Below are 27652 nucleotides of genomic sequence, written 5' to 3' on the forward strand. Positions count from 1 at the left end.
CATTTCATTTCATTTGATTAAAACAATACCCCACCAATTTGTGCAGTTCATTTTCACACCTCCATTCTCAAACTTGCCATCAACAACAACTACCTAAATTTTCGATCTAATTTCAACTTTTTTTCAATCTTTTAAGTTGAGAGTCGAAAAAAGAAGAAGATGTTGTGTTTGGGTGTAGTTGGTGGTGGGGCCACAACATGTCTTCAACTAAACAATAACAAAAGATTCATTCATCTAAATAACAAAAAATGTTTCAATAAGAGGTGGCGTGTCATGGCACTTGAATTTGAATCAGACTCTTCTTCTTTTGCATCTTCTATTGATTCTTCTGATACCACTGATAAAAACTCTGCTACTGGGTATTCTTCTTTCTACACCCCTCTTTTTATGAAATACACCTCCTCTTTTAAAAATGAGTTATTTTTTTGTTGTTTTGAACGCAGGTTTTGTATTATAGAAGGACCTGAAACTGTACAAGATTTTGCTAAGATGGAACTTCAAGAAATTCAGGATAATATTCGGAGTCGAAGGAATAAGATTTTTTTGCATATGGAAGAGGTGATGATACTTGATGCTTCTTCATACAACTACTTGGTGTTATGCTAATGCTAAAAAAATTAGTAAATAGTCATTTTAGTTCTGGATTGTATACATTAACAATAGGCCAAAATGATAATCAAGTGATTAGTCTCGAATGGTTAATGAACTCCATTTAAAGACAAGTTCGATTCCTAAGTGGAACAATTTTTAACAGATTTTACTTACCTCCGGAAAAAACTCAGGATTACTAGGGACACTTCGCCTAGGAACTAGTGAATTAACACAAAAAAGTATACCAAAATAATGTTAGTGATTGCAAAATTTAATTAATCAAGTTAGATCCGAAGAAAAAAATAAAATAACATGTTTCACATGAGTTCTGGTGAGTCATAGAAAAATGAATTTAATATTGAATATTGAAAAAAAATATTGAAGATGAAGGAATGATTGGTGGCAAGGGAAGTGGAAACTCATTTGACCGAGGAAAGTTTCCGACGTAAGATGCCAATGATCTAAAGTGGAACTTGAATGATGGTTGGTGATGACGAAACATAGTGTAGGAGGGTGACGATTGATCTCTGGCGGGGATGGTGTACCTGCTAGCATTCTGATGCTCAAGTCGGTTGAAGATTTAGGTGAGTGAGGTAGTAAGAATGATGTGTACCTTGCTCCCGAGGGATTGAGAGAGGTCCTTATATAGTAGAGCTAAGAATTGGAGGGAAGATCCCTTTGAGTGCGTTGAGAAGACGCACAATTCTTGCCTTTATAAGCGGATTGTTGTCTAATCATGATCATATGATAATGATTCACGGAGGGATATTTTGTCTGTCATATGATATTTTGGCATGAGAATCCAATCCAAATTGGCCTTGGCTCAGTCCAGAATTACAATTGACTTTTTTTCCGTATAATTGTATATAATCACACTGGGGGTTTATGGTTTTAGACTTTCATCTATTACAATTGACATTTTTAGTTAAGATCACTTTTGCCTGTAGGATTCATTAAAAAATGAAAATCTTAGAATGAACAATTCTGCGAGAAAGTGTTCTGCAGTTTGATTTTATTACCTATGGTTACTCTGCTCATGTATGCATAAAATTGAGATGGATTTTTTGACAATGATTTTGTCCATTATTAACATTATTTTGATTCACTTTTTCTTTTTCATTGACTTCCCAAGTTTAATACAAAAATCATGTTGAAAGTTCAAATTACCTTTCATGCATTTACTCTAGAGGATGCCCTTTTCTTATCAACAATATACTCTTGTTATTTTGTAGGTTCGTAGGCTTAGAATTCAGCAAAGAATTAAAAATGCTGAACTTGGAATTTTTAAAGAAGAGCAAGAGAATGAACTTCCTAATTTCCCATCATTCATTCCATTCTTGCCTCCTTTGGTAAGTTTCATGTGACTGATTCTGAATTATGAGTATAAAGAATTTGCTTTCAATTTGAAGTGCTTGGCAAATGGTAATCAACTACATGTGTTGTCTGCAGACTTCAGCAAACCTCAGGCAGTATTACGCAACCTGTTTTTCTCTTATTAGTGGGATAATTCTTTTTGGTGGTCTCCTTGCTCCGAGTGTAAGATTTATTTGTCTGTTTTACGTTGCATTTTCTGGCGGTCTTCTTTTTGATTTTTCTCATATTATCAAGTACAAGTATTATATAACTTATTTTTTGTGTTTTCAAGATTGTGTAGTTTACTAGAAATTTTCTTTGGATTAAATTTCTCGGAAGCAATTGATTATATTTACTTTTACTTTATGAAACGTTATCCTCGATGTGAGTTCGACCCTTTTGTACTGGTGCAAAAAGTGCACCATTTCATATTCTACTTCATTAATGGCTATTATCAGTAAGAAAGAAAAAGAAGAATTTCAATCATTGATGAAATAACAATAGACTTTTCAAGGAGAGAGCAGTGTTGTCAAATAGCGGCGCGGCATTATAAGCTGTAGTGTAGCGGAATTTGAACAAATCGTTGTCAAATAGAGGCTATATTGGCACTATAGCACTGAAGAGTAGGAGAACTTGAACAAACCACTATTCATGATTGACAACACAAGAGAAGAGAGAGAGGGACCGTGAGACAAAAATTACAATAATTCACTAATTACTCGAAAATCAGAATTGCTCAATGTTTGTGCAGGCCCTATGCTATTGCTGTTGCTGGCCAATCCCTTTACTTTTGGGTGCATTGCCAGTAATCTTTGCTTAACCTAAAAGCACTCTCCTTAACTATATCCTTAGCAATGATAATATTCGTATTGATAAGGCTTACAAAGTACTGCAAATTGATGGATACTGTAATTTTTTGTTTTTAATTATACGTTCTTTTTGATCATGCTACCTCGAAAAGAGTACTACATTGTACACATTTACTTTTTATATCCATCTTTTGTGGCATTTAGTAAGCATTTTCGATCATTCGAACTCGTCTCATACTTGTCTAATTTCTCAGTTGGAGCTTAAGCTTGGAATAGGTGGCACATCTTATGCAGATTTTATTCAAAATATGCATCTGCCTATGCAGTTGAGGTAGCATCCATTTCCTGGTTTATTGTCACCTATTTACTATTCTTCGCATGGGAAAGAATGTATAACAATAGTCATGTGGTGTCAAATTTTTTTGTTCTATCAATAATATAAGCTGCAAATTATGTCTCTAGAGGGATATTCTATTGGTGTGAGATCTCACTCTTGGAATGAATATCAGGGCATTCTATTTATTGTTCTGTCTTTCCAATAATAACTAAATCATGTTGGATATTGTAGTCAGGTTGATCCTATCGTGGCATCATTCTCCGGTGGGGCTGTTGGAGTAATCTCTGCATTAATGGTTGTTGAGATAAATAATGTAAAACAACAGGAACAGAAAAGATGCAAATACTGCCTTGGTACTGGTAAGACTTCAAAAACCACTTCGGAGATATGCATTTCAGGAATCAAATTTCTGAATGGTGGAACTGAAGCATTATGGCTTCCTTTTTCTTTTCTTAATGCAAATTGTTACTGCTTTCAACTGTTAAGGAGAAGATGGCAAAGCAAAAACTGGCTATTGCTTTGAAATATTGTGAAATACATAAATTTAAGATTTTAAAACTTCATCTGTTGAATTTAACTACAAGAAAGTTGACATTTCTATCATACATTTGGCTTGTCAGGATATCTTGCATGTGCTCGATGTTCAAACACGGGAGCACTTGTCCTGATTGAACCGGTATCCTCTTTCAATGGTGGAGATCAGCCTTTATCACCACCAAAAACCGAGAGATGTTCAAATTGCTCCGGATCTGGCAAGGTTGGACATTTAGAAGTATTGTTGTATATCTTTCTAATTTTGCGCTAATTATACTTAAATACCGCCATAATATAGATAAGTAATACTTGATGTCACATTTTAAGGACATTAACATAGCAAATCTGCACCAGAAGTCCTTTAACTTAATTTAAAGTTCAAACAAGTCATTTAATTTTTTTAGATAAAAATATCCTTCATCTTTCAAAACGAAAATAACATTGAACCTTTAGTGATCTTCAGTCCAAAACCGTGAAAAATTGCCCTTTTATGAAATTATGGTGCCATGTTGGCCTTATTTTGGAAGTTGGATGCCATTTTAGCTAGTAGAAATGAATAAAAGAATTATGGTTTACAATTTAATGGGATCAGAATTGCACCATAATTCTGAATTGAATTTAAAAAAGTGGCCATTTTTTTTCATAGTTTTGGATGAACAATCGCATAAGGTTCAACCTTTTTGTTGTTTAGACCTCTGCCCTACTATCACTCGGGTACAGTTTGGCCACGTCAACATTGTTCCCTTGACGATGATACTAGTAACTCTAAAACTTTTGCATGTTATCTAGACATAGGCTAATTAGCCTGGCTACCTAGGTTAATCGTCTATGTGTTTGCTTATCTTCCACGTTTGTAGCAATTGTGGTTGTTGTGCTTGAGAATAATGTTGCAACTGTGATATTGAATTCTGATTGCAGGTCATGTGTCCAACATGTCTTTGCACTGGAATGGCTATGGCAAGCGAACATGATCCACGAATTGATCCTTTTGATTAGATGTTTAATAGTCTTATAGATATTGTAAGTAGGCAATTTGAAATTGTATGATGGGTTTGGTATATGTTTCTGTTGTGGAATAATGGAATTTTTGTAAATATGTATAAACATAGTAATATGCAAAAGAAAGCAGATAAGGATCGAAAGATCTGGAAATATCCATATTCCCAGAGAGACGGATATGATACCCCGACTCAGTTCCATCTTGATACCATTCGGAACAGAATGGTTTCCTTTATTTATGAGAATTGAATGTGTTGCAACAAGAAATTTCCATGATTACTTTTTAAGAATGAACACAGGAAATTAGGGACCTGATTACTATTTTACAAAACAGGTTTTAACCTATGAAACACAGACTCAAACACAGACACGAGACTTCGGATACAACGTGGACACAGACACATCGACATCGATAATAATTTGAGAAAAAATGGCATAATTCAATGTAATCATATGGGTCGGTGTCCGGACACGATACATATCCGACATTGTGACACGCCTAATCCAAAAAGTAACTTCACAGGTTTCAACATTCAACCACTTAGAAAACTCATTCTTAAAAGATAACTGAACACACATTGAATATCATATGCCAGTTAATGTAGGATCTAAGCACCCCATATTGTGAACCCCCTTTCAAATTGCATTTTGGATGTGTCTCTTTCTCTTTTTTCTTTTTTTTGGTATTAATCGAATATCTCTTAGGTGAAGCATTTCATACTCTTTTCATTTGTATGGTTGATTTAAACCTAGAACCTTAAAAATTTCATAGCATCACATTCTAGACCAGCTCTCTTGAATTGAAGTATTGTGAAAATCTTAAGCTTTTACCAAATATGAAAATGTTATTTTCATACATTAATTTTTTCTGGAAATAATTTTACTAACCTCTATGCATCGTGAAGATATTTTTACTCTTCAATTGTGAGGAGAAATGAGCCATGATAATTTAAAGTTCGATTTGAAGACAAGAAAAATATAAGAATAGTTTGTTACATTTATAGATCAAATCAACGTATTCGTGAGCAACTGTTTGATTACTTCATTTACCTGTACGTAAAGTATGCTCTAACAACTCAAACAAAATAGACATTTAATAATTATAAAAGTTAAATAATATTTTATTATTCCATATTTCCAAGATCATGCAAAGTATACACGAGTAGTTGTTGAGATCAATTTTTTTATTTCTTATAAATACATTCAATACAAGATTAGGATTTTTGTATTGTAAAGGTAACTAGAAACATACACAAATATTTCATTTTCTTGATATCAAGAATATGAAGGGAAGTGTAGAAAATGAGATCGTGATTGTTGGAGGTGGTATATGTGGCCTTGCAACAGCCCTAGCGCTTCATAGGTTCTATTATGCAAGTCAAATTTATGGTCATTACTTTACTCACCTATGAGTTTCTCGCGCGTCTTATTTAGATTTTAACATCTGAATTATTTTAACATATTTTTAGAGATTTTTATGAGGTGTTTATTCCGTTCGGATTCTATAATCCGAACTATATTATGCACGCTGAGAAACGTATATGGTGGGAAAATAAACAATCAAAATTTATTTATATATAAAACTTTGATATGATCTTATGAGATAAGATTATATTTTCATTAACTTTGCAGGAAGAGTATAAAGAGTTTGGTGTTAGAAAAATCAGAGGAATTGCGAGCCACAGGGGCAGCTATAATTGTTCAAGCTAATGGATGGCATGCACTTGATCAGCTTGGTGTTGGTTCAATACTTAGAGAAACTGCTATTCAAATACATGGGTAATGTTTATTTATTTTTCTCACGGTAACCTAAATTAAATTAAATTCTCAACTTATACACTACAAGATCACAAATTTTTCCTTTAAAAAATTTATTTTTTTCGTTTTAGCGACAAAATTTGCACACACTAAATGCGGAGAGAAAACATGTATTTGTAAGAGTATTACTATAAACAAAATTGTGATCACTTGAGATAGATGAATCAAATTGGAAGTTGTATTGATGAAGAATAAAAGAGTACCCGGGTGAAGATCCTCTCCATTTGGCAAAATAAATGGAGTTTTGCAAGTTGGAGAGAGATAGACAAAAAAAAATAGATGGTGGATCCTACCACTAAGTGGGTCCCATCATCATTAATTATATTTTACTTTCTTTAAGATTTTATTATATTTTACTTTTTTCAAAATTTTATGTGTCTTTATCTCTCTAAATTGAAGAAATGGAGAAACACATAAATGGAGAGATCCTAATCCGTACAAATGGATACCCTTATTATATAGTTAATTTATGGAAAAGATGAAATAGCATTAGAAAATAGAAAGGAAAGAAGAATCTAAGCACAAGTGCTTAAGGTCATTACTCTTTTAGAGAGTATTAAAGGGAGGAGACTTCTTCAATTTTTTACACCCATTATTGATAATAATTTCTCTATCTATGCACAATTCTATTATGCACTTATGCTAAGTGTATTTTCTATATGCTAATATAAAAGTATTGCAAGTAGTGTTGCAAGTTCGAGCTTGTGACACCAACCTATCACATGTCATTTGATAGGATATTTAAATTAAGAAGCATAAATGTGGTGAGTCATATTAGTTTCTAGAATTAGTTGAGTCAGCATATTTATGCTTCTTAATCTAAATAGTATGGGAGTACAATTGGCACATGCATGTCATTCTCTTCTTTATGATCGCCCAAAAAAATTATTAAACAAAATTTAAGAAAATGTATTTTTACAATGCATAAACACTACTAGTTGGTTAGTGATAAATAAATTTCAATAACATCATCATCTATCTTATATTTAGGGGAAAATTCATATCTCTTGGCGATGATGGGCCAAAGGAAGTACCATTTGGGTGAGTAATTGGCAGAACACAATCTCTCTGTATAGAATGGACATCATGTTTGTAACATCTCATAGTTAATAATAGTTAATCTTGCTTGTTAAACAGGATTTATCGAGAATTTAGGTGCTTAAAACGCACTGATTTGATCAAAGCCATGGCCAATTGTTTGCCAATGGAAACTATACGTACTGGCTGTCAAGTAGTTTCCATAGAATTAGATCCAATCACACAATATTCACAGCTTGTGCTTAGTAATGGAAGTATCCTTCAAGCCAAGGTATGTTAGGTAAAAAGGAAGACTGTTTCTTTTCCCATGCTCCAACCTTCTTACACACCTTATTCAAATTATCTATATTCTAAAAAATGGAGGTTTTTTTTTTTAATGTATTTTATGCTTTTTGGATTATATAATCTGAAATTTGTAGAACATGCAAGAAATCTGTAGGGTGGAAAAATAAACAGTTAAAAAAGAAAGTAGAACTATCAATTATGGCCCGGTGTCATGGATTGGCCCGCTTTTGAGTTGGTTCGAGCTTTGAAAATAACTTAACCATTAGGCAAGGGCCTTACTATGCAATTTTTTGAAAAATAATAATTTAAATTAACATTATGTGATTGCTCTAGAGCCTTTCAGATTGCCTAACCTCTGAAATAAGTCGATTGAGAGTTACACACTGATCGAAAAAACAACATTCAGACTGTAACTTCCAATAGATTTTGTGTGGTTGAGAGTTACGATCTGATAGCTCCATGGGGCTTTGACCAATGTGAGAGGCGTATAAAGCAACATTCATCACGTACTTGTTAAATATCCGAGTTTACCCTGACGGGATTCAATGAGTTTTAGGCTAGACCAAGGAAACAAATTTGTGGCCTATTGATACCAATGGGCCCCTTAAGAATAGTTCCATTTAAAATGTTCCTTTTTAAGTTGCTTAATAGACCCCTCAGTTTCGCTCCTGATCTAGTCGTAATTTCCGATCAGCTTTTTCAACCAAGTGACAATTTTGAGGGTCCTATTGAGCAACCATCTCTTTTTTTGTTAGGTTTTGAAAATGCTTGTTAAAATCTATAACAAGTAAATCATTGTGCCTTCAAAGACTACAATTAAGCACATGTACGTTTCTTGGTAAATATTAGGTTGTTATTGGATGTGATGGTGTGAATTCCACCATTGCAAATATGGTTACACTACACCAAACAAAGCTCTTGCATTTCTCTACATGCGTTGCTCGAGGTTTCACAAAGTATCCAAATGGTCATCAATTTCCTAATGAGTTTGCTATGATAAGCAGAGGTCAAGTCCAGCTTGGAAGGATCCCAATGACTGACAAGCTTGTTTACTGGTTTGTAACAAGGCTCAACACTGCTCAAGGTCATTAATTTCTTAAACTCCCCTTGCAAAAGTACAATCTCTATCAATTTGTTTAATCGTAAACCCTAAACACTAAACCATATTACACTAGAAAAATGTGAAATGACAACGATAATTAGAGACAAAAACTTGAAACAATTCTTATATAGCTTGATGTTTCAGTCAAAGTTAAAGATAAAATTGATATGTTTACGTCACTATTTAAACTTTTTTAGTAGTATATATTAGTTATATATAATGCAAATGAAACTATAAAAAATAATTTGCTTTTTATCAACAAAAAATAGTAAAAGTATAGTGGTAAATTAGGGGATTAGGTTACACCAAAAAAAATTAGTGGATTAGGTTATTTTTTTAGGTAAGTACAACTCTTTATCAAAACTCTTTTGGCATCTCTCATTTCTCTGAGTTGCTTACTTAAAGTACTTCAAGAAATAAAATTGTAAAATGGAGATGGTAAAATGTGATTAAATACATGTATTTGAAATATGTTATGCTAATTGCGTAGTTAATAAACTCTTATTGAATATTTTAAATTGAGAATTCACTTTCAACCTACCAAAGCAGATTCAATAATTTCAAAAGATCCAACTCTTATACGACAATCATTAATGGAGTCGATGGAGGGTTTTCCGATACATGCGATGGATATGATACGAAATTGCAAGCTGAACTCTTTGCATCTCACTGACTTGAAGTACCGTCCACCATGGGATTTGCTTCTTAACAAATTCAGTAAAGGAACAATGGTAGTTGCTGGTGATGCAATGCATGCCACTGGTCCATTCATTGCACAAGGTGGCTCAGCCTCCATTGAAGATGCAATTGTTCTTGCTAGATGTCTAGCACAAAAGATGCATAATACAACAAACGGCATAATGGCGCGAAGTACTGTCGAGGAAGCATTTGATAAGTACGTGAAAGAGAGGAAGATGAGAATTTTTTGGCTCTCTTTAAATACTTATCTTGTTGGGAAGAAGCTTGATACAAAATCATGGATAGTAAGATTTTTATTCATGGTAATCATTCTTGTTCTATTTAGAGACCCAGACTGTCATTCACACTATAATTGTGGAACTCTACATGAAGAGGAAAGTTTAAATTACATATGATTTGAAATAATAATCTTGTGGCATATAGGTATGTAAAACCTCATTATATGTTATGCTTGTATATGTATTGTGCTAAGTGTGACATCCTGCCATAATGTGATATTTTTTTTGGCTTAATTAATGATTTGGTCCTTTAAGTTATTTGTAGGTTACAATTTGGTCCCATAAGTTTTTTTTTTTTTTTGGTAGATAGATGAAATGGCAAAGCCATTATAAACTCACACACACAAGTGGAGGTATCGGGGTTCGAACCCTGGTCATGGCATCTGGCCTAACTATTTCGACATTTTTTCAGTTGAGCTAGGGCTTCTGGATGGTCCCATAAGTTATTAATGTAACAAAATGGTCCCATAAGTTACTCTCCGTTAGCCAATTAAATCACGACCGTCAATTTGGTCCTTCTGTCACTGCATGAATCATGCTTTCTTACTTTTATCATAGCATGTTCTATCACTTGTGACTTCTTATTACCCATTGAACCTATTTCTTGGGATCTCTAGTCATGTAGGTCGAGTTACCATCACTTGTGACCTTTGGGCATTAGTCCCATCCTACTGGATGTGTTTAGGACTTTCTTTCTAGTTATTCCTTTCGTCAAAGGATAAACTAAGTCATCATTAGTACGTACATAATCTACTTTAACCGTTCCTTCTGAGAGTAGCTAGCTCTCTAATCCTTTATGTGCTCGTACCTTACTTATCGTCTATTTCCATTGTATTAACGATTCTCAATTTTTGTAATAGCTGCACTACTATCACAATGAATTAACACTTATGGCAACAATTTTATCCACTAAGGGTTCTCAACTAGCAAGCATCTTATCAACTTGCTTCTTCACTAGTTTTCTCTAGTGTTTTCATCTTAGATTCATTCCATAGTGGACTGGATAATATCATTTCTTTTAACAAACAACTCCTCTAGTGATTCTCAATGTGCAGTCACTGGTCGCTTTAAGACTCTTCTGAAGGATGTTCTATTTTGTATCTTGTACCATTCAAGTACGATAGGATACTTTTCATTTGTATCTTGTACCATTCAAATACAATATAATACTTCTTATACCGTAATTCTAGAGTCATAATCTTCTTAAGGCACCTTATGACTCTTCCAATAGCATGACAATGCTTCTCATCAGTCTATTAGTAAACTTGAATAGGAGTCTCATGACGTGGCCAACGTCAAGTCTAATACACTCAATAGCATACCTAAAGATTGCCAATGATGCTCGCATATTCTCTTTGTCTAACACCATCTCAAGTGTTCTTGAAAAGTTTCACATTTGGATCGTAAGGCGTGGATGCAAGTTTACAGTCAAATAATTACATTTCCTTAAGAAATTCTCAACTTTGTGAGATTCATCAAAAAAGTTCTCTTTTCTAATCTAGTAATCTTGAAAACAAAAATTACTTCAACTTCTAGGTCTTTCTTATCAATGTTGTTGATAAACAATGATTTCACATAATTCATAACATGAATCTTTAAACCAAATATGAGCAAGTCGGCTTCATAGAGACATATGATCATGCAAATATTATTTCCATGTTTGTGGTAAATACATTTGTCACTTTCATTCACTTTATACTCATTCGATAGCATTAGAATGTCAAATTTTCCATGTGATTCCTTAAGAGTTTATTTTAGACCTCACAGAGAATTATCTAACTTACATACCTTGTTTTCTTGTCCATGAATCGCAAAAATTTCACGTTGTTTCATATAGATTTCTTCTTCTAGTTCACCATTTAAAAAGGCAATTTTCACATCCATTTGGAGTACTATCGAGTTATGAACAGCGGCTAAAGGGACTAGTACTCTTATATTTTGTTTTCTTAGATTTTGTAAGAAGCAACTCCTCCAGCGATATTATATATGTCTTCACTGGTCGCTTTGGAATCATCTGATAAGGTGTTCCAATCTGCATATGTGTATCCTTACAGGACAAGATAAATTTTTGATAATGTAATCCAAGGTTCATGATTCTATATATGAGTCTTAAGACCATATCAATAGCTTGCCAATGCTCATTACTAGGTCTACTGACAAACCTCTGCAACATTCCCACGACCTACACCAATGTTGGTTCTAGTTCAATCAATGGCATACTTAAGGCTACCAATGATGCTCTCAAACTTTCACCAGTATGACATATATTTCTATTTGCATTGAACATTTCTCGAATGTTATTTAGTTTGGCTTCTACGTTCGAGATTCTATTTTGAAAATTAAGATCAATCTCTTTCTAGTTTGGCTTCTGCGTTGCATTTCTTTCATAAAAGTTAGGAAAGAGTTTTCTAAAGGGAAATGCATAGCGTCTAGAAGCTTGTATGAACCGGTTGGGGTACTCCATTTATACCCTCAGGCGTAAGGATTGAGTTCATAGCACTCCATAGGGTATGTATTGTTGTAATGATTGAATTGGTTTGCTGCAAATTTTTCCATGAATAGTTTTATGAAACAATTATAAACAAAAAATACCCAAGTAGCACTGTTCTAGAAGTGACAGTAAATAATAATAATTATTATGATTGCTATACCGTTTTTTTTTATAGAAAAATAAATTGAGGATAAATAAATGGCAGACATTTAAATGACAGAAAAATAAAGATAGAAAATAAGTAATTTAAATTGTTTAGTCGAAAATATCGATAATCCCCAGAAACGGCACCAAAAACTTCATGGTCGGATTAGGCAAGTGTACCAAATCATTAACCAAGTAATAAAGTGATAAGTAGAGTATTTTCCTGAAACAGATGTGTTGAAGGCATCTGTGGGCTCTTATCCTAGTTATGCTTAGAGAAGTTTGCATCACTCTATCTGGGTGCTTAATAAGGGTTGTTGTTGGAAAGTAGGCAATGGTCATAATATTAGGATTTGGGAAGATAGGTGGTTGCCTTACCAAAATGGTTTCAAAATCTTAACTCAAGATATTGGGGACCAAAATGCCTCCTTGGTTAAGGACCTTTTGGTTGGAAATCCTCCCTATTGGAACCAAGATCTTGTTGATAACACTTTCCATCCTTTTGAAGGGGCTCAAATTCTGCAAATCTCCCTTATCCAAAAGGAGAATCAGGACTTTATTATGTGGGTGCACTCTAAGTGTGGTAATTACTATGTGAAGACGAGTTATCATGCTATTGAAGCTTGGCTACGGCATGCAAACTTGAAATTGGATTAACTAAGCGTAAACGATTAATTGTTTCAAATACTAATTGTGCTAAATGAAATCATGATTATGATGATGATTTGATGATGATGATGATGTGTGATGATGAATATACATATATAAAGTTGTGATGAAAAATGATGATGTTGACTGGTGACGATGAAAATATATATGTATAAAGTGACGATGTTGATGATGTGTGTTATAGTGTATGAATATATGCATTGTTGAGTCATATGCATGCATTTATGGTCAAGTCCAAGTGATGATGTTAAGTTATGATGAGTGACGATCGGCAATAGAACTCCGACATCCAAAAATGGTACCACATGCATATAGAGTCCCTCGCTTTTATGCTTGCTTTTGGAGTCTAGTTGTAGGCTCTGATTTAAGATTTCGTCGGGATTTCGTTTATTTTCTTTTATAGTTTATTTTTGAGAAACGTTGATGTGTATGATGATGTACCTTGAGATGTTGAGATATTGGTGTTATCTTGTTTTACTTTATGAATCCGCTGCTACTGTTTTATAATTAATTAATGAATTATGCATGTTTTTTTTGGATTACTGAAAGCGTATCACCTTCAACCTTTTATTTATCTGTTGACTTATCATTGAGTATTGCATGTGGGGTGTGAGAGTATTACACATAAGTCTTTAGGTAGAGAGTCCTAGAGCAGAGAAATCTCTTGCAATTGTGATTGAGTAATTAAAAGTCTTTTACAATTGTGCTTCAACAATTAGAAGTCTCTTACAATTATACTTGAACAATTAGAAGTCTCTTCCTGATTTATCGTCACCTATTTACTATTTCTTCGTAGAGGAGGAAGCAATGTAAAATTATAGTCCTGTGGTCTCAAAATTTACTTATTCTATTTATAGTTCTGACTTTCTAATAATAACTATTATGTTGGATATTATAGTCATGTTGATCCTATAGTGGCGTCATTCTCCGGTGGAACTGTTGGAGTAATCTCTGCATTAATGGTCATTGAGATAAACAATGTAAAACAAGGAACAAAAAAGATGCAAATATTGTCTTGGTACTGGTAACAATTCATAAAGATTGGGATTTTTGCATACACAAATATTTGATTTTCTTGATATCAAGAATATGAAGAGAAGCGAAGAAAATGAGATCGTGATTGTTGGAGGTGGTATATGTGGCCTTGCAACAGCCCTAGCACTTCATAGGTTTTATTATTATGCAAGCCAAATTTATTTATATATAAAACTTTGATATGATATTATAAGATAAGATTACATTTTCACTAACTTTGCAGGAAGAGAATAAAGAGTTTGGTGTTAGAAAGATCAGAGGAGTTGAGAGCTACAGGTGCAGCTATAATTGTGCAAGCTAATGGATGGCATGCACTTGATCAGCTTGGTGTTGGTTCAATACTTAGAGAAACTGCTATTCAAATACAAGGGTAATCATGATTAATTATATTGAGCAGGAGAGGCGGTAGCCCATGACACCATTATTTTAGGGGCATGAAAATTATTACTTTTTACTTAGTAGTTAGTATAATATAGATATATATCTTTTTAATTCGGTTTGATTAATTATATTGAGAATATTTTTTTAAAAAACTTCGATTATAAATGAATATTTTGCAACAAAAAATGTAAGAAGAAAACTATTGGAATAATTAAAAGAGCACAATTTTATTGTTTTGTTCAGGACACCAAAAATCTTCGGACCAACCCTACCTAACACATGACATTTTTCTCATAAAAATGCACTTATTCTTCACCATCAATAACATCATTATCTTATATTTAGGGGAAAATTCATATCTCTTGGCGAGGATGAGCCAAAGGAAGTACCATTTGGGTGAGTAATTGGCAGAACACAATCTCTCTGTATAGAATGGACATCATGTTTGTAACATCACATAGTTAATAATAGTTAATCTTGCTTGTTAAACAGGATTTATAAAGAATTTAGGTGCTTAAAACGCACTGATTTGATCAAAGCCATGGCCAATTGTTTGCCAATGGAAACTATACGTACTGGCTGTCAAGTAGTTTCCATAGAATTAGATCCAATCACACAATATCGACAGCTTGTGCTTAGTAATGGAAGTATTCTTCAAGCCAAGGTATGTCTTGTAGAAAATAAGACTGTTACTTTTTCGCCTTTCAATCTTCTCGTATGCTCTATTCAGATTATAAAATCCGAAAAAATGGAGTGTTATAGAAGTTTTTCTCAAGTGTTTTACGTTTTTGGATTATATAATTCAAAATTTCTAGCGCGTGCAAGAAATCAGTAGGTGAAAAAAGAAATAGTCAAAAATGAAAGTAGACCTGTCAATTTTGGTCGGATCCCATGGATGAACATTAGGCAATGGATCTTTTATGCAATTTTTTGAAAAATATATAAATTACTTACGATGATTGCTCTTTAGGTCTCTCAGATTGGTCAACCTCTGAAATAAGTTGATCGGGAGTAAGGCTTTGATCCAAAAAAACAATTGGGTTGTAACATCCGTAAGATTTTGTGATTGAGTTACAATCATATAAAGCAACCTTCACTACATACTTGTTAACTATCCTAGTTTGTGCTAACCGGGCCCTATCCCAATTTACCCTTATTCCTGAAAAAACAACCATTAAAAGTTATCTCTCTAAGCCTTTTAAAATACAAAAAATGCCGTTATGAAGTTATCTTCTGAATGGTTTACGCATTTTTGGGAGGGCCAAAAGAGAAACAATCAACCCCCGTTTTTTTTTCTTTCTAATGTGGTATGCTGGGCTAGGGCGTGTGACCCAATTTGAGAGTTCTCATAAAAGCTTCATCTAGAAAGTGTTTTTTTTTTTTTTTTTTTTTTTTTTTTTTTTTTTAAATTGCTTAATAGTCCCCTTAATTTTTTGCTCTCGATCTACTGTTTTTGTGTGTAAATTCCGATCGAGTCGTAATTTTTAATGGCTTTTTTCAACCAAGTGAGAAAATTTAAGTGGCCCATTGAAAATGCTTGTTACAATTTATAACAAGTAAATAATGTGACAGCAAATACAACAACTAAGCACATGTAGTTTGCTGGTAAATATCAGGTTGTTATTGGATGTGATGGTGTGAATTCCACCATTGCAAATATGGTTGGACTACACGAAACAAAGCTCTTGCGTTTCTCTACATGTGCTGCTCGAGGTTTCACAGAGTATCCAAATGGTCATCAATTTCCTAGTGAGTTTGCTATGATGAGCAGAGGTCAAGTCCAGCTTGGAATGATGCCAATGACTGACAAGCTTGTCTACTGGTTTGTAACAAGACTCAACACTGCTCAAGGTCGTTAATTTCTTAAACTCCCCTTGAAATAGTACAATCTCTATGTAAATTTGTTTAATCATAAACCCTAAACACTAAACTATATTACACTAGAAAAAATTGAATTGACGACTAAACCCTAAACCCTAAACCTTAAACCCTAATTATAAACAAAAACTTAAAACGATTTTTAATTTTGACAGCTCAAAGACTCGGTCAAAATTAAAGATAAAATTCATGTTTACCAGACTATTTAAACTTTTTTAGCAGTATATATTAGTTATATATAATGTAAATGAACTATAATAATTTTCTTTTTAATCGACAAAAATTAGTATTAGTAAAGTGGTAAATTAGTGGATTAGGTTATTTTTTAGCTCAGTACAACTCTTTATCAAAACTCTTTTGGCATTTCTCATTTCACCGAGTTGCTTACTTAAAGTACTTCAAGAAATAAAATTGTAATTGCGTAGTTAATAAACTCTGATTGAGTCCTCGTGAGCTTAGCTCAGTTGGTACGGACAATGCATAATATATGCAAGTTCCGGGGTTCAAACCTCAGCCACCACAACAAAAAAAAAAACTCTTATTGAGTATTTTAAATTGAGAACTCACTTTTAACCTACAAAAGCAGATTCAATAATTTCAAAAGATCCAGCTCTTATACGACAATCATTAATGGAGTCGATGGAGGGTTTTCCGATACATGCGATGGATATGATAAGCAATTGCAAGCTGAACTCTTTGCATCTCACTGACTTGAAGTACCGTCCACCATGGGATTTGCTTCTTAACAAATTCAGTAAAGGAACAATGGTAGTTGCTGGTGATGCAATGCATGCCACTGGTCCATTCATTGCACAAGGTGGCTCAGCATCCATTGAAGATGCAATTGTTCTTGCTAGATGTCTAGCACAAAAGATGCATAATACAACAAACGGCATAATGGCGCGAAGTACTGTAGAGGAAGCATTTGATAAGTACGTGAAAGAGAGGAGGATGAGAATTTTTTGGCTCTCTTTAAATACTTATCTTGTTGGGAAGAAGCTTGATGCAAAGTCAAGGATAGTAAGATTTGTAGTCATAGCAATCATGTTTGTTCTATTTAGAGACCCAAATTGTCATTTACGCTATAATTGTGGAACTCTACATGAAGAGGAAAATCTAAATTACATATGATTTTTGAAATTATAATCTTGTGCCACATAGGTAATGTAAAACCTCATTATATGTTATGCTTGTATATGTATTTTTGCTAAGTGTGACATTCTGCCCTAATGTGAAATGTGATATTATTTTTTAAAGGCAATGTGAAATGTGATTAGTTTTGTGACCTTGCTAAATGATGATTTTGAGGGTGTTAATTATATGTAATTAAGCGTGCTTTGAGGCTGTTGTGTCATTAGATTATGGTTAGAAATTAATGTGAGAGTTATAGAAATGTTTCAATCAACATTAATGTGAGAGTTTAACACTCTTTCTTGGTTTAGTGTAAAAAAGAAAAAGGGTTAATACAGATCTTGTTTTGTGTGGGTTTTGCTCAGATCTGGAACAAAAGAATTGAAGTTACTGATAAGAACAACACCGTCTTTTTTATGGGCAATAACACCGAAATCAAGATCCATGAACGAAATAGGTTTGGAATCAGAGGAAAATTAGAAGAGTAGAGATCTGCTTTGGAATCATAGAGAGGCGATAGTGAGAACAAATAAATCACGGATACGGACACGGACACCAGACACGATACGTACATCGACAAGCAGACACAATTCAGTGTAATTATATATGTCAGTGTCGGTGTCGGACATGACACGTGTGTGGCACGGGAACACACCTTATCCGAGGAGTGTCCGTGCTTCATAAGACATAACATAAAAGGGATAGAGAGAACATAAATTAATTGGTTTGCAATTTAATTAAGAAACAAGATGGAACACAGAAGGAGAAAAGATGAGAAGATGAACTGATCATATACAGAAAGATGGAAAACACACGATCTCTTTTTAATTTAATTTCTTTTTCTGTTTATTCTTGTTTTTTTTAATATACAAATGCTTACATGTATATTCATTTATATATGTAGGAAGAAAAAAAATTAAAAACATAATTAGTTACACAGTAAACGTGCCACATAATCAACACATGTTGACACAACATGCCACATCAGCAATTCTACACAGTCATATATGGTGTGACGGTCTAAAACAAAAGAATCTTCATATTAAGATTCCAATCTAATTATTTTTGACAGGAAGGTAAACCAGAATTCGCCAATATTACAGGGGTAAACATATATTAACCCAAAGAAAAAAAACTCTTGCTCATTCCAATCTTATAAATGTTGTGAACGGTCATAATATTCCTAAAGGCTTAAAAGCCCTTTAGAAAGGCTTAGACGCCCTCCAGATGGGCTCCAGAGGCCCAGGCGCGTCCTTCCTAAGACGCCGCCTTAAACCGACTAAAAAGACCAAAAGCCCAGCTTCCTTGGAGCTCAAGTCACGCTAAAACAAGCCCAAGGAGCTATAAATTCAACCCTTGAGAACACTCTCAAGGCATTCAATAATCAGATCAATTCTGAAACCCCCTAGAATACAATTCTTAACCCTAGAATCCCTTACTGTACTTTTTCAAAAATCAAAAGTACAGTTGGCGCCGTCTGTGGGAACCGGTAAAAGTAAAACTAACCCGGGCCACACCTCTCAATTGCAGTTCAGAAAACACAAACCCTATTCCCTGAATTGCACCATCGCCCGAGAGTGATGACAATCATCCATCTCTGACCTTAGTATATTCTGATTTCTCTCTTCTCTCTCGTTTTTTGTTTTTGTGACTTTGATACGGCTGGGACGTTTTTTGGTGTAAAGGCATATACGACGCCAAAATGCGATTTTCCACCGATCAAATGATTTATACTCCTTATATTTATCTTGCACAATCAATTTTGAAAAGTAATTAGTTCTTGTTGTCTCTTCTATTATTTATCGAGATTTACTCCTAACCTTTCTTCTGCAAAGAAACTTGACAGGTGACACTCTTAAGGAAAATAATATACGGCTGATGGTTAAATAAAGATCACGTGGGTTGGATATGTACCACATAGACTTGCCCTAAGTTGGATCAAATTTGTTACGATTTAAATATTGTTTTCAATTTGTGTTTTAATGAACAATTTTTGGGTGTCCACATACTATAGATAATATTTTTTGGTAATATGGATGATAACTAACAACTTACATAGACAGCATGCACACATATGCAGAAGCAGCTAAGGCAATATTCCGAACTTCGCCAACACCGCCGAGGAAGATAGGCAGCCTAGACGTATGACCACCTAAACATCGCAGAAGTCATGATATCGTGTCAGGTGGTACCTTTCTAACTCTGTTATTCTCCGTTGATCCTTTTGTTAAACCGAGTCGGCCATTAGTTTTCATTACAATACTTTTTGTTCGTCGTTTGTGCGATATGTATATAATTTGGCTATCCTATACCCAGTATTTAATTTATTACTAGTTTTCATATCTGCATTGGTTTTTCGGTGGATATATGCACTGTGATAGGGTGATAATTAATATTCTGGAGACAATAGATTGGACTTTCATCCTTGATTCTATTACTACTACTACAGCAAGGGTATTGTACTTCCTAAGTAATTTTCAGGGCCTCAAGATTCAACAAACGAACTCAATTTCTCACCTACATCAACCCGGTTATCAGGAGCTCAAATCGTCACCATCATAGTCCTCCTTATGAACAGGCAGATATCATATACAATCATGAGGAATGAACCCGGATAAATGCTCAAAGCAGCGAGGACCGAAGCGGCACCATTCAAAAGAAAATTAATGACAAGGTTCTATATTCCTGATCTTTTATGTATAGGGCTGATATATGTCTTCAAACATTTCAAAAGTAATTAGTAACAACTCAGGACTTCATATTTTATCTTTAATCGATATCATATATCTTCCAACTATTTTTCTGGTACATATATGCATATTAAAGAAAACCATCCAGGTTCTATATTTCCTCAATTAATTCATAGCACTCGCTTGGTTTGATTATCATATGTTCCTCTCGGAGCATAAATGCTACACGTCACTTTATGATGTTATCTCCACTTTCACATATGTTTTCGGTGTATATGAACTATAGATTATGTATATATATATTATGTGGATGGTCAACTTTGCTTTAGGTGAACAATAAAATAGGCAACTTAGTCACAATTTAATAGAAAAAGGAAGAGAGTAGCACAGTGGTAGTTTTTACTTATTCGAATTACAAACTTCGTCAATAGCTTAATTATTTCAGCACCTTTTAACGGATAAATGAAGTAGATAGAAGAAATATTACTCTAGGTACCGTGTGGCAGAAGTAAAGTGCAGTATGGTTAAAAGGTTACATATGAGGGATTTTGGCAAGGAAAGTCTTGGTATTTAAGAGGTTTAAGTTTGGAAGACAAACAAACCCGCCAAAGGCAAGGTTAACAAAAGGAAGAAGTCGCCGAAACAACACTTCCAAAAATAAACGATGGAGAAAGAGAGCAAAAGAAAGCGACGGTCCTGCCATTAAAGATGGAACACGGAGTTGTCCTAACCTCTTTTGATTTTTGAGTTTTATTTTGCAGGCCTCCAAAAGAAAGAAGAAAAACTTTCAAGCCAAGCACATCGCCTATGTAAATACCAAGCTTAAATAAATGCTTGGGGCGCCCATGAACGAGAATCTACGAACCTAGTAAATACCAAGCTTAAATAAATGCTTGGGGCTCCCACAAAAAGAAATCTACGAGCCTAGTAAATACCAAGCTCAAATAAATGCTTGGGGCGCCCTCTAAAAGAATTAACGAGCTTAGTGAAACACTGAACTCAAATGGATATTCAGAACGCCATCATAATAAGATCGAAACAAAGCCAAGAAACAAAGAAACACCGTTAAAAACGACTCTATCAGAAATCAGAGAAACCAAGTCATCAACAACACGCCTAAAAAAGGCTAGATCCTATCAACGTAAGACAGAAACTTTGAGATTCTCGAAAGAACTTACTGCGAAATAAATAGAAGTGCCTCAAAAATAAATTCAGGAAAGTGCCACAACTCGCCAATGAAAGAAGAAGCACGTCGTAAATTCAGAACAACAAATATCATCAAAATACTTTTAAGGCGGCCTGATTGCTACCTTAAACAAAATAAAAGCACCACGCAGGGTCGCCAGAATAGATTACAGTCCAAAATGATATTAACGCCATGACAAACCACTTCGCCTTGTTCTTAGACTCGTGCTTGGGGGGCTAGGAGGGGTTAAACTTAAAAACGAATCATACCTATACTCCTAAGGGCTCTTAAAATTAAGACGACCTAGGAAGAGCTTTCCAAATGGAGATCATAGGTCTACCCCCGGGAGCTCTTAAACGAGTTAAGACCGCCCTAGGGATATGACTCCAGACACAGATATAAAACGCCCAATGAAGCTTATAAAATATAAACATGGTGTAAAATTCAAAAATAGAATCAATCACTTCGCCTCGTTCCAAGACTCGTGCTTGGGGGGCTGTGAACCGTCATAATTCCTAAAGGCTTAAAAGCCCTCTAGAAATGCTTAGACGCCCTCTAGATGGGCTCCAGAGGCCTAGGCACGTCCTTCCTAGAAGCCGCCTTAAACCGACTAAAAAGACCAAAATCCCAGCTTCCTTGGAGCTCAAGTCACGCTAAAACAAGCCCATAAGGAGGCTATAAATTCAACCCTTGAGAACACTCTCAAGGCATTCAATAATCAGTTATGAAACCCTAGAATACGATTCTTAATCCTAGAATCCCTTATTGTACTTTTTCAAGCATAGGTTGCAATCAACATTATAGCTATCTTGCCTTTCAAATTTGTTTAGGCTCGAATTTCGCCATTTTTTAGGTTTTGTGTTGTGTTGATGTTTGTTTGTTATCGTTTTGTGTTGTTGTTGATGTTCATTTTTTGCTTTTGTGTGCTTATGGTACGAGGTTGGGTGGTGACATCAGATGTGGCATTTTTGCGGTGGTTTGGTTACTTAAACTCGAAAGGGTCCGGTTATTTTAACCCGAAAGGGCTGTTTGGTGTTCTTTGAAATCGGTTGAATTGGTGTCCCTGTGCTTGATTCTCTAATATTCTAGGTCTGTTGAGATCTACAAGTCTCAAGACTTCAGGGCTGCCTCTTCTCTAGTACCTCTTATCCATCTCAGTTTTGCGATTGAGATTGGATTGTTATGCTCGAAAGAGCTATTATGCCGGCTGTGTTGTTCAGGGGGTTGCTGGTATGTGGATCGTGATACCGTATTGACGGTCGATCCATTCACCAATTGTGAACCTGGTTGATCATGTGGGTGCTCACTCTTCACCTTTTTTTGTTATCTAGTTTTGTTCTAGTAATCGGGTTCACTAGGTGGCGCTCGTTAGGAATGTTTGTTTTATTAGGTTTGATTAAGTTGGTCCATCTGGTTTGTATTTTCATGTTTTATACCCTAATGGGTTGTACCTGAGTAAGGTTTTATGTTCCCCCAGTCTCTGTATCTCGATTTTTATTTTTTTAATCTCCTTTTTTCCTAATAAAAAAAAATTATAACTATCATAATCCACAATCCAAAGTTCCAAATCTTCTTTCAAATTTCAATTCAAAGCTTTTAATCCTTGGTACTATAGACCTTACAAATACGTTGAGTTGGTTAAGTCTTCATTTTTTAGTAAGTTATTTAGTTTAGAAAGTTGTTCTCACAACAATAGTTTCCTAAAAACACATGAAAATTATCAAAAAAATCAACGGTAGTTAACTATCACCGGTTTTCTGTTTATAATTCAGTGGTAGTTAACTACCGCTAGGAGTTTTTGATCATTTTCATGTGTTTCTAAAAAACAATGGATGTCAAAACAACAATTGTCTTTATTTTATCATGTCAATTGGTTTAGAGTTAGGTACTATTTAGTTAGGGAAAGTTGAAAACCATGATGGATAATGGACAAGATTACATTTTACCTCCACCTGACCTGCAATCTGGTTGTGAATGATTTATTATTATTATTATTATTATTATTATTATTATTATTATTATTATTATTATTGTCTTGTTAACGAGTGCCCCATGCACTCTTTAAGCATTTCAAAAGGAGAAATTATTCCATAAAAAAAGTCAAATATTTCAATTTCAAATGCATTGATTACATAATTTTTTTTAAATAAAGTTACTTTTTAAGGGTCTTAAATAGTGCCCCGGTGGCACTCGTTAACATTTTCCTTATTATTATTATTATTATTATTATTATTATTATTATAGGAATTGATATAAAAATATTAGAGATTCCGGTATTACTAATTAAATGAAAGATACAATTAATAAAAATAATTGGGTCACCATTTTAGACTATTAATTATTTTTTATGATTTTTTTCTTTACTCTTCACTAATTAAATGTAGAGATTAATTATTGGCTATCAAAGACTAATATGAACCAATGAATCTTTTCAGCCACCTTTAATAACGTCTCCTCTTCTAAACACATTTTATTTAACCGTAAGATTCAAATATGATATATTATTTCTGGTTTCTGTTATATGAGTTCAGCTTCCCTATTATCAACATAATATAATGTTAGTTTCCATCTCTCTCTCTCTTCTCTCTGTCTCTCTCTCTCTATCTCTCTCTATATATATATATATATATATATATATATATATATATATATATATATTATTAATAATAATTTATTCAGTGGGTCAAAGGGATAATTTACTATTAATAAATATGTTTTTAACTATAATTACAAGAAACATTTTTATTTAAGATCTATTCAATGGGTCAAAAGGACAAACATGATACATAAAATTAATTTAGTTACATTTATTTATTATTCTATTTATTGAGAAATTTTGTGCAACGGAAAAATTGTTAAAATATATTTACCGTATGTAAACATGGGATGGAGTTTTTTACTATATAAAGTGATCAAACAATTCAACATTTATTATATGCAAAGTTAAAAAAAAAATGGCTAAAATTATCAAGTTTCTTTATAATACGATCCTTTTTGTTTGTTTGTTTCTTCATGTAACTTATGGTGATAGTAAGTTCATTCTAATTTTTTTTGATCTTAGAGAAAATATTTCACTCATATTTAATAATATTTCGTTATCCTTAATTTATATTACAGGAGAGTGTGTTACTAGCGCTGATTGCCAAAAAAAATACCATGGCAATCAACATCTATCGAAGTGTCGTTACGGTCATTGTGTGAGCTATACCAAATAGGGTAAAACTTATTTCTCTTTTAGATCTTAGCCTTTTATTTTATTTTCTCATTATAATATTGTTACTGTTATTATTTGTTCATATCTTTCATGCACTTCTTTTACCTTGCAATTTCTTTAATCACATTATAGAAATTTTAAATATATTTTTTAGGGGTATATATATGTATGAGGAGGGATCAAAGTACACCGATTTAATGTTACACCATTCAATATCGTCATATTTTTCAAATTTGATCGTTGGAGTGTAATTTTATATCACATATATCATTCGCGTAAATTTTTACGAAAATCGAAAATCATTTTGTATGTTATTAAAATACATTAAGATTAACTGTTTATTCACTTTTATAAACACCGTTGATTTTGTTGTATCTGAATAACATATCAAATGATTTTAGATTTTCGTAAAAATTTACGTGAATGATCTATGTGATAAAAACTTGCAATCCAACATTCAAATTTGAAAAATATGCATCGAGTAAAACGATATTGAGTGGTGTAACATTAAATCGGTGTAATTTGATCTCATATATATATATATATATATATATATATATATATATATATATATATATATATATAATGAAAAAGGAGTATAAAGGGTACTCTAACAATACAATAAAATCCAAAGCCCTAAAGGGGAATCATTTTAAATATGGGACCAAGACTCTAGAAAAGTCAAAATAATGGGATGGAAGTAATTACAACACAAAAATAAACAACCACAGATTCTGGACACAATCATATTATACATCATCATTAAAGTTCATTTCAGATCATTCCTATGTATTTGATAAATGCTAAACTAATTGTTCACAATCAAACTGGTAAATTATGATGCCACAAATGCTCTTTATAACAATGTGAAAGTGCCATGTTACTTTTCATGTAGTTAAAATGTTATAAGTTGATCAGAATCCAAATTTTGGGCCAGAATAGACCATTATAGTGGCATCTAGCCATGTTCACAATAATGATAATACCCCTTATAAAAGATAGGATCAATAATACATCATGTGCACCCATACACACGGTAGTGACGTAACATCAATGAAACCTTATGAAATTCTCCACCAATAATCTTTATAAGTCATGAAAACTTGATCCGTAAAAATTACTAACTAATAATTTCTGTTTGCACGACAAAGTCATGTTTCTATTTTCATTCATATTCATAACATTAGTCGATTGCCATACTCATAATTTATTTTCATCATAATCATAGTTTCCCTAATAATAATTTACCTTTATCTTACTTATAATCCTCATGATCATAATAATCAACAATCACACTAAAACCTACAAAATAAAAATATACTTAAGTTAACATATACTAAGGAAGAATAAACATATAAATGCCTTAAACATTCCAAATACATAACTATGTTATTACAAATGAAAAATATATCATCAATGACATATCTTACATAAGTAAAATATTGAATATGAAAGATGATCCTAATGAATTATTCTTATAAAAATGAATTATTCTTTTAAATTAATTACAAGGTTTCTCTTGAAAATTTATGTGTTGCACATGCAGCTCAAGAAAGTCAATGATGGTGCTTTGATGATAATTTATTTATTACATACCTACATTGTATAAGGAAGGACTGATATTAATATTTTTTATAGAAGAATAAAACAATGATATTTTTTTATGTTACTTTGTGAAAATACATCATATTGAGTGTTTTTAAGATGTGGGTGGAAGTTTAAATGAATTAGATGGTGAAGGCCCCATGGGGTTTGTCAACCCTAGTAACTCTTTGGTGTGGAAACCCTAGTACCTCTTTATGATTCCTTGATTTTAGGGCATATTTATATAGTTGAGAAACTCTGACTAGTTGCCTAACATTCTAATACTATTGAGAATGTGATGTCCTAAATTTCACCCTAAGGGGTTGGGTTCTTCTTTTACTTTCCTTGTTATCATATTCTACTTTATTAAGTACGAGTAATGTGTACGACATGCATTGTAGTAGGCGTATATGAACGGTTCATTTGATATATATACCTCTTTTGCAATTATGTGTTCGCTTAAAATGGGTTGCAGTCATAAACGTATATCCGTGTGTTTGTTTCTATGCATTGCTACTTTTGTACAACTTTAAGTTTCAAATAATATTGTATTCATACCGAAAGGCTATCATAGATATTATGTGCCATTTTTTTTCTTCATGTATTTCATATATCTCTTAAAATATTATGTAAAGGAGCTTAATGAAACAAAAGTTTCACATTTAGTTTTAAATTAGAGATGTTCATGAATGAATGTCATTATAACCCTTAAAATATTATGAATGAATGTCATTATAACCCGTATATCATAGATATTATGTGCCATTTGTTCGATTCCCGCTACCCGCTTATATCATATTTCTCAATATATTATATTTAAATATATATTTTTCTATTATAGAATCTCACCCCCTTTTTCTCTGTGTTTCTTTTCTATTAGTATATATAGGTTATCCTCATGACAAGACTGGGGAGTAGTATCAAGGTGTTTATGTACGAGAATAAAATGGATATTTATTTTGTAACCTATATTATGTTTTTCTTAAAAGTTTGTTTGATTATTGTTTATGTTTAAATTATGTTATAGGCACTTGTATTGTGACATCAATTCCAAGTTTAATATTTGGACTTGACTTATTATCTTGGATCTTGAGAAAACATTACATATTTTATTTTATTGTGAGGATAATTATAAGGCTCTACGAAGGAAAAAAGAATTATTTTGAGTTATTACATCAAAAAGAATGATGTTATATCTTAGACTACATGAAAATTTAAACTCCAAAATTCATATAAGATATTAACAAAAGATATTAAAACTTCAAAATATGGATCTTATTAAACTTGAAATAAATCTTAACAGTAATGCAAATATTTTATAAAAATATATTTACAAGGAATAATTTGACAAATAAAACTTCCCAGTTATAAGCCTCTGACTTTAACTTGGAACTCCAATATTATCT

The 27652-nt window shown here is 33.1% G+C and overlaps 3 protein-coding genes and 1 long non-coding RNA gene across 4 annotated transcripts; all 4 read left to right on the forward strand.

Moving 5' to 3' along the window:
• On the forward strand, positions 1 to 4886 carry LOC11435230 (protein ORANGE, chloroplastic). The gene is made up of 8 exons (XM_003605621.4): positions 1 to 359; positions 444 to 558; positions 1824 to 1940; positions 2041 to 2127; positions 3008 to 3084; positions 3322 to 3449; positions 3711 to 3847; positions 4543 to 4886. The coding sequence occupies exons 1-8, from the start codon at positions 160 to 162 to the stop codon at positions 4618 to 4620; spliced, it is 939 nt and encodes a 312-aa protein (XP_003605669.2). The 5' UTR covers positions 1 to 159; the 3' UTR covers positions 4621 to 4886.
• Positions 4887 to 8625: 3739 nt separating this feature from the next.
• On the forward strand, positions 8626 to 10061 carry LOC120580012 (monooxygenase 1). The gene is made up of 2 exons (XM_039832876.1): positions 8626 to 8848; positions 9416 to 10061. The coding sequence occupies exons 1-2, from the start codon at positions 8656 to 8658 to the stop codon at positions 9958 to 9960; spliced, it is 738 nt and encodes a 245-aa protein (XP_039688810.1). The 5' UTR covers positions 8626 to 8655; the 3' UTR covers positions 9961 to 10061.
• A 4175-nt stretch (positions 10062 to 14236) lies between these two features.
• Positions 14237 to 17572, forward strand: LOC25491818 (monooxygenase 1). Its single transcript, XM_024780459.2, has 6 exons — positions 14237 to 14316; positions 14406 to 14552; positions 14909 to 14959; positions 15056 to 15227; positions 16180 to 16414; positions 17028 to 17572. Exons 1-6 carry the CDS (start codon positions 14237 to 14239, stop codon positions 17570 to 17572), a joined length of 1230 nt encoding a protein of 409 aa, XP_024636227.2.
• Positions 17573 to 24317: 6745 nt separating this feature from the next.
• Positions 24318 to 27370, forward strand: LOC112421161 (uncharacterized). The gene is made up of 3 exons (XR_003011272.2): positions 24318 to 24478; positions 24566 to 24664; positions 27127 to 27370. It is a non-coding gene; the product is annotated as an uncharacterized lncRNA (long non-coding RNA).
• The last annotated feature ends 282 nt before the right edge of the window (positions 27371 to 27652 follow it).

Source organism: Medicago truncatula, chromosome 4, assembly GCF_003473485.1.
Source record: "Medicago truncatula cultivar Jemalong A17 chromosome 4, MtrunA17r5.0-ANR, whole genome shotgun sequence".
Lineage (NCBI taxonomy): Eukaryota > Viridiplantae > Streptophyta > Magnoliopsida > Fabales > Fabaceae > Medicago > Medicago truncatula.

What these genes read in the sequence shown, in the direction of transcription:
- LOC11435230 (XM_003605621.4), top strand. Translation starts at nt 160, where the DNA reads ATGTTGTGTTTGGGTGTAGTTGGTGGTGGGGCCACAACATGTCTTCAA. An exon ending in TTTTTTTGCATATGGAAGAG is followed by an intron (nt 559 to 1,823) that starts GTGATGATACTT and finishes GTTATTTTGTAG; the next exon opens with GTTCGTAGGCTTAGAATTCA. An exon ending in CAAATACTGCCTTGGTACTG is followed by an intron (nt 3,450 to 3,710) that starts GTAAGACTTCAA and finishes TTGGCTTGTCAG; the next exon opens with GATATCTTGCATGTGCTCGA.
- LOC120580012 (XM_039832876.1), top strand. Translation starts at nt 8,656, where the DNA reads ATGGTTACACTACACCAAACAAAGCTCTTGCATTTCTCTACATGCGTT. An exon ending in AAGGCTCAACACTGCTCAAG is followed by an intron (nt 8,849 to 9,415) that starts GTCATTAATTTC and finishes CTACCAAAGCAG; the next exon opens with ATTCAATAATTTCAAAAGAT.
- LOC25491818 (XM_024780459.2), top strand. Translation starts at nt 14,237, where the DNA reads ATGAAGAGAAGCGAAGAAAATGAGATCGTGATTGTTGGAGGTGGTATA. An exon ending in GAAGTATTCTTCAAGCCAAG is followed by an intron (nt 15,228 to 16,179) that starts GTATGTCTTGTA and finishes GGTAAATATCAG; the next exon opens with GTTGTTATTGGATGTGATGG. An exon ending in AAGACTCAACACTGCTCAAG is followed by an intron (nt 16,415 to 17,027) that starts GTCGTTAATTTC and finishes CTACAAAAGCAG; the next exon opens with ATTCAATAATTTCAAAAGAT.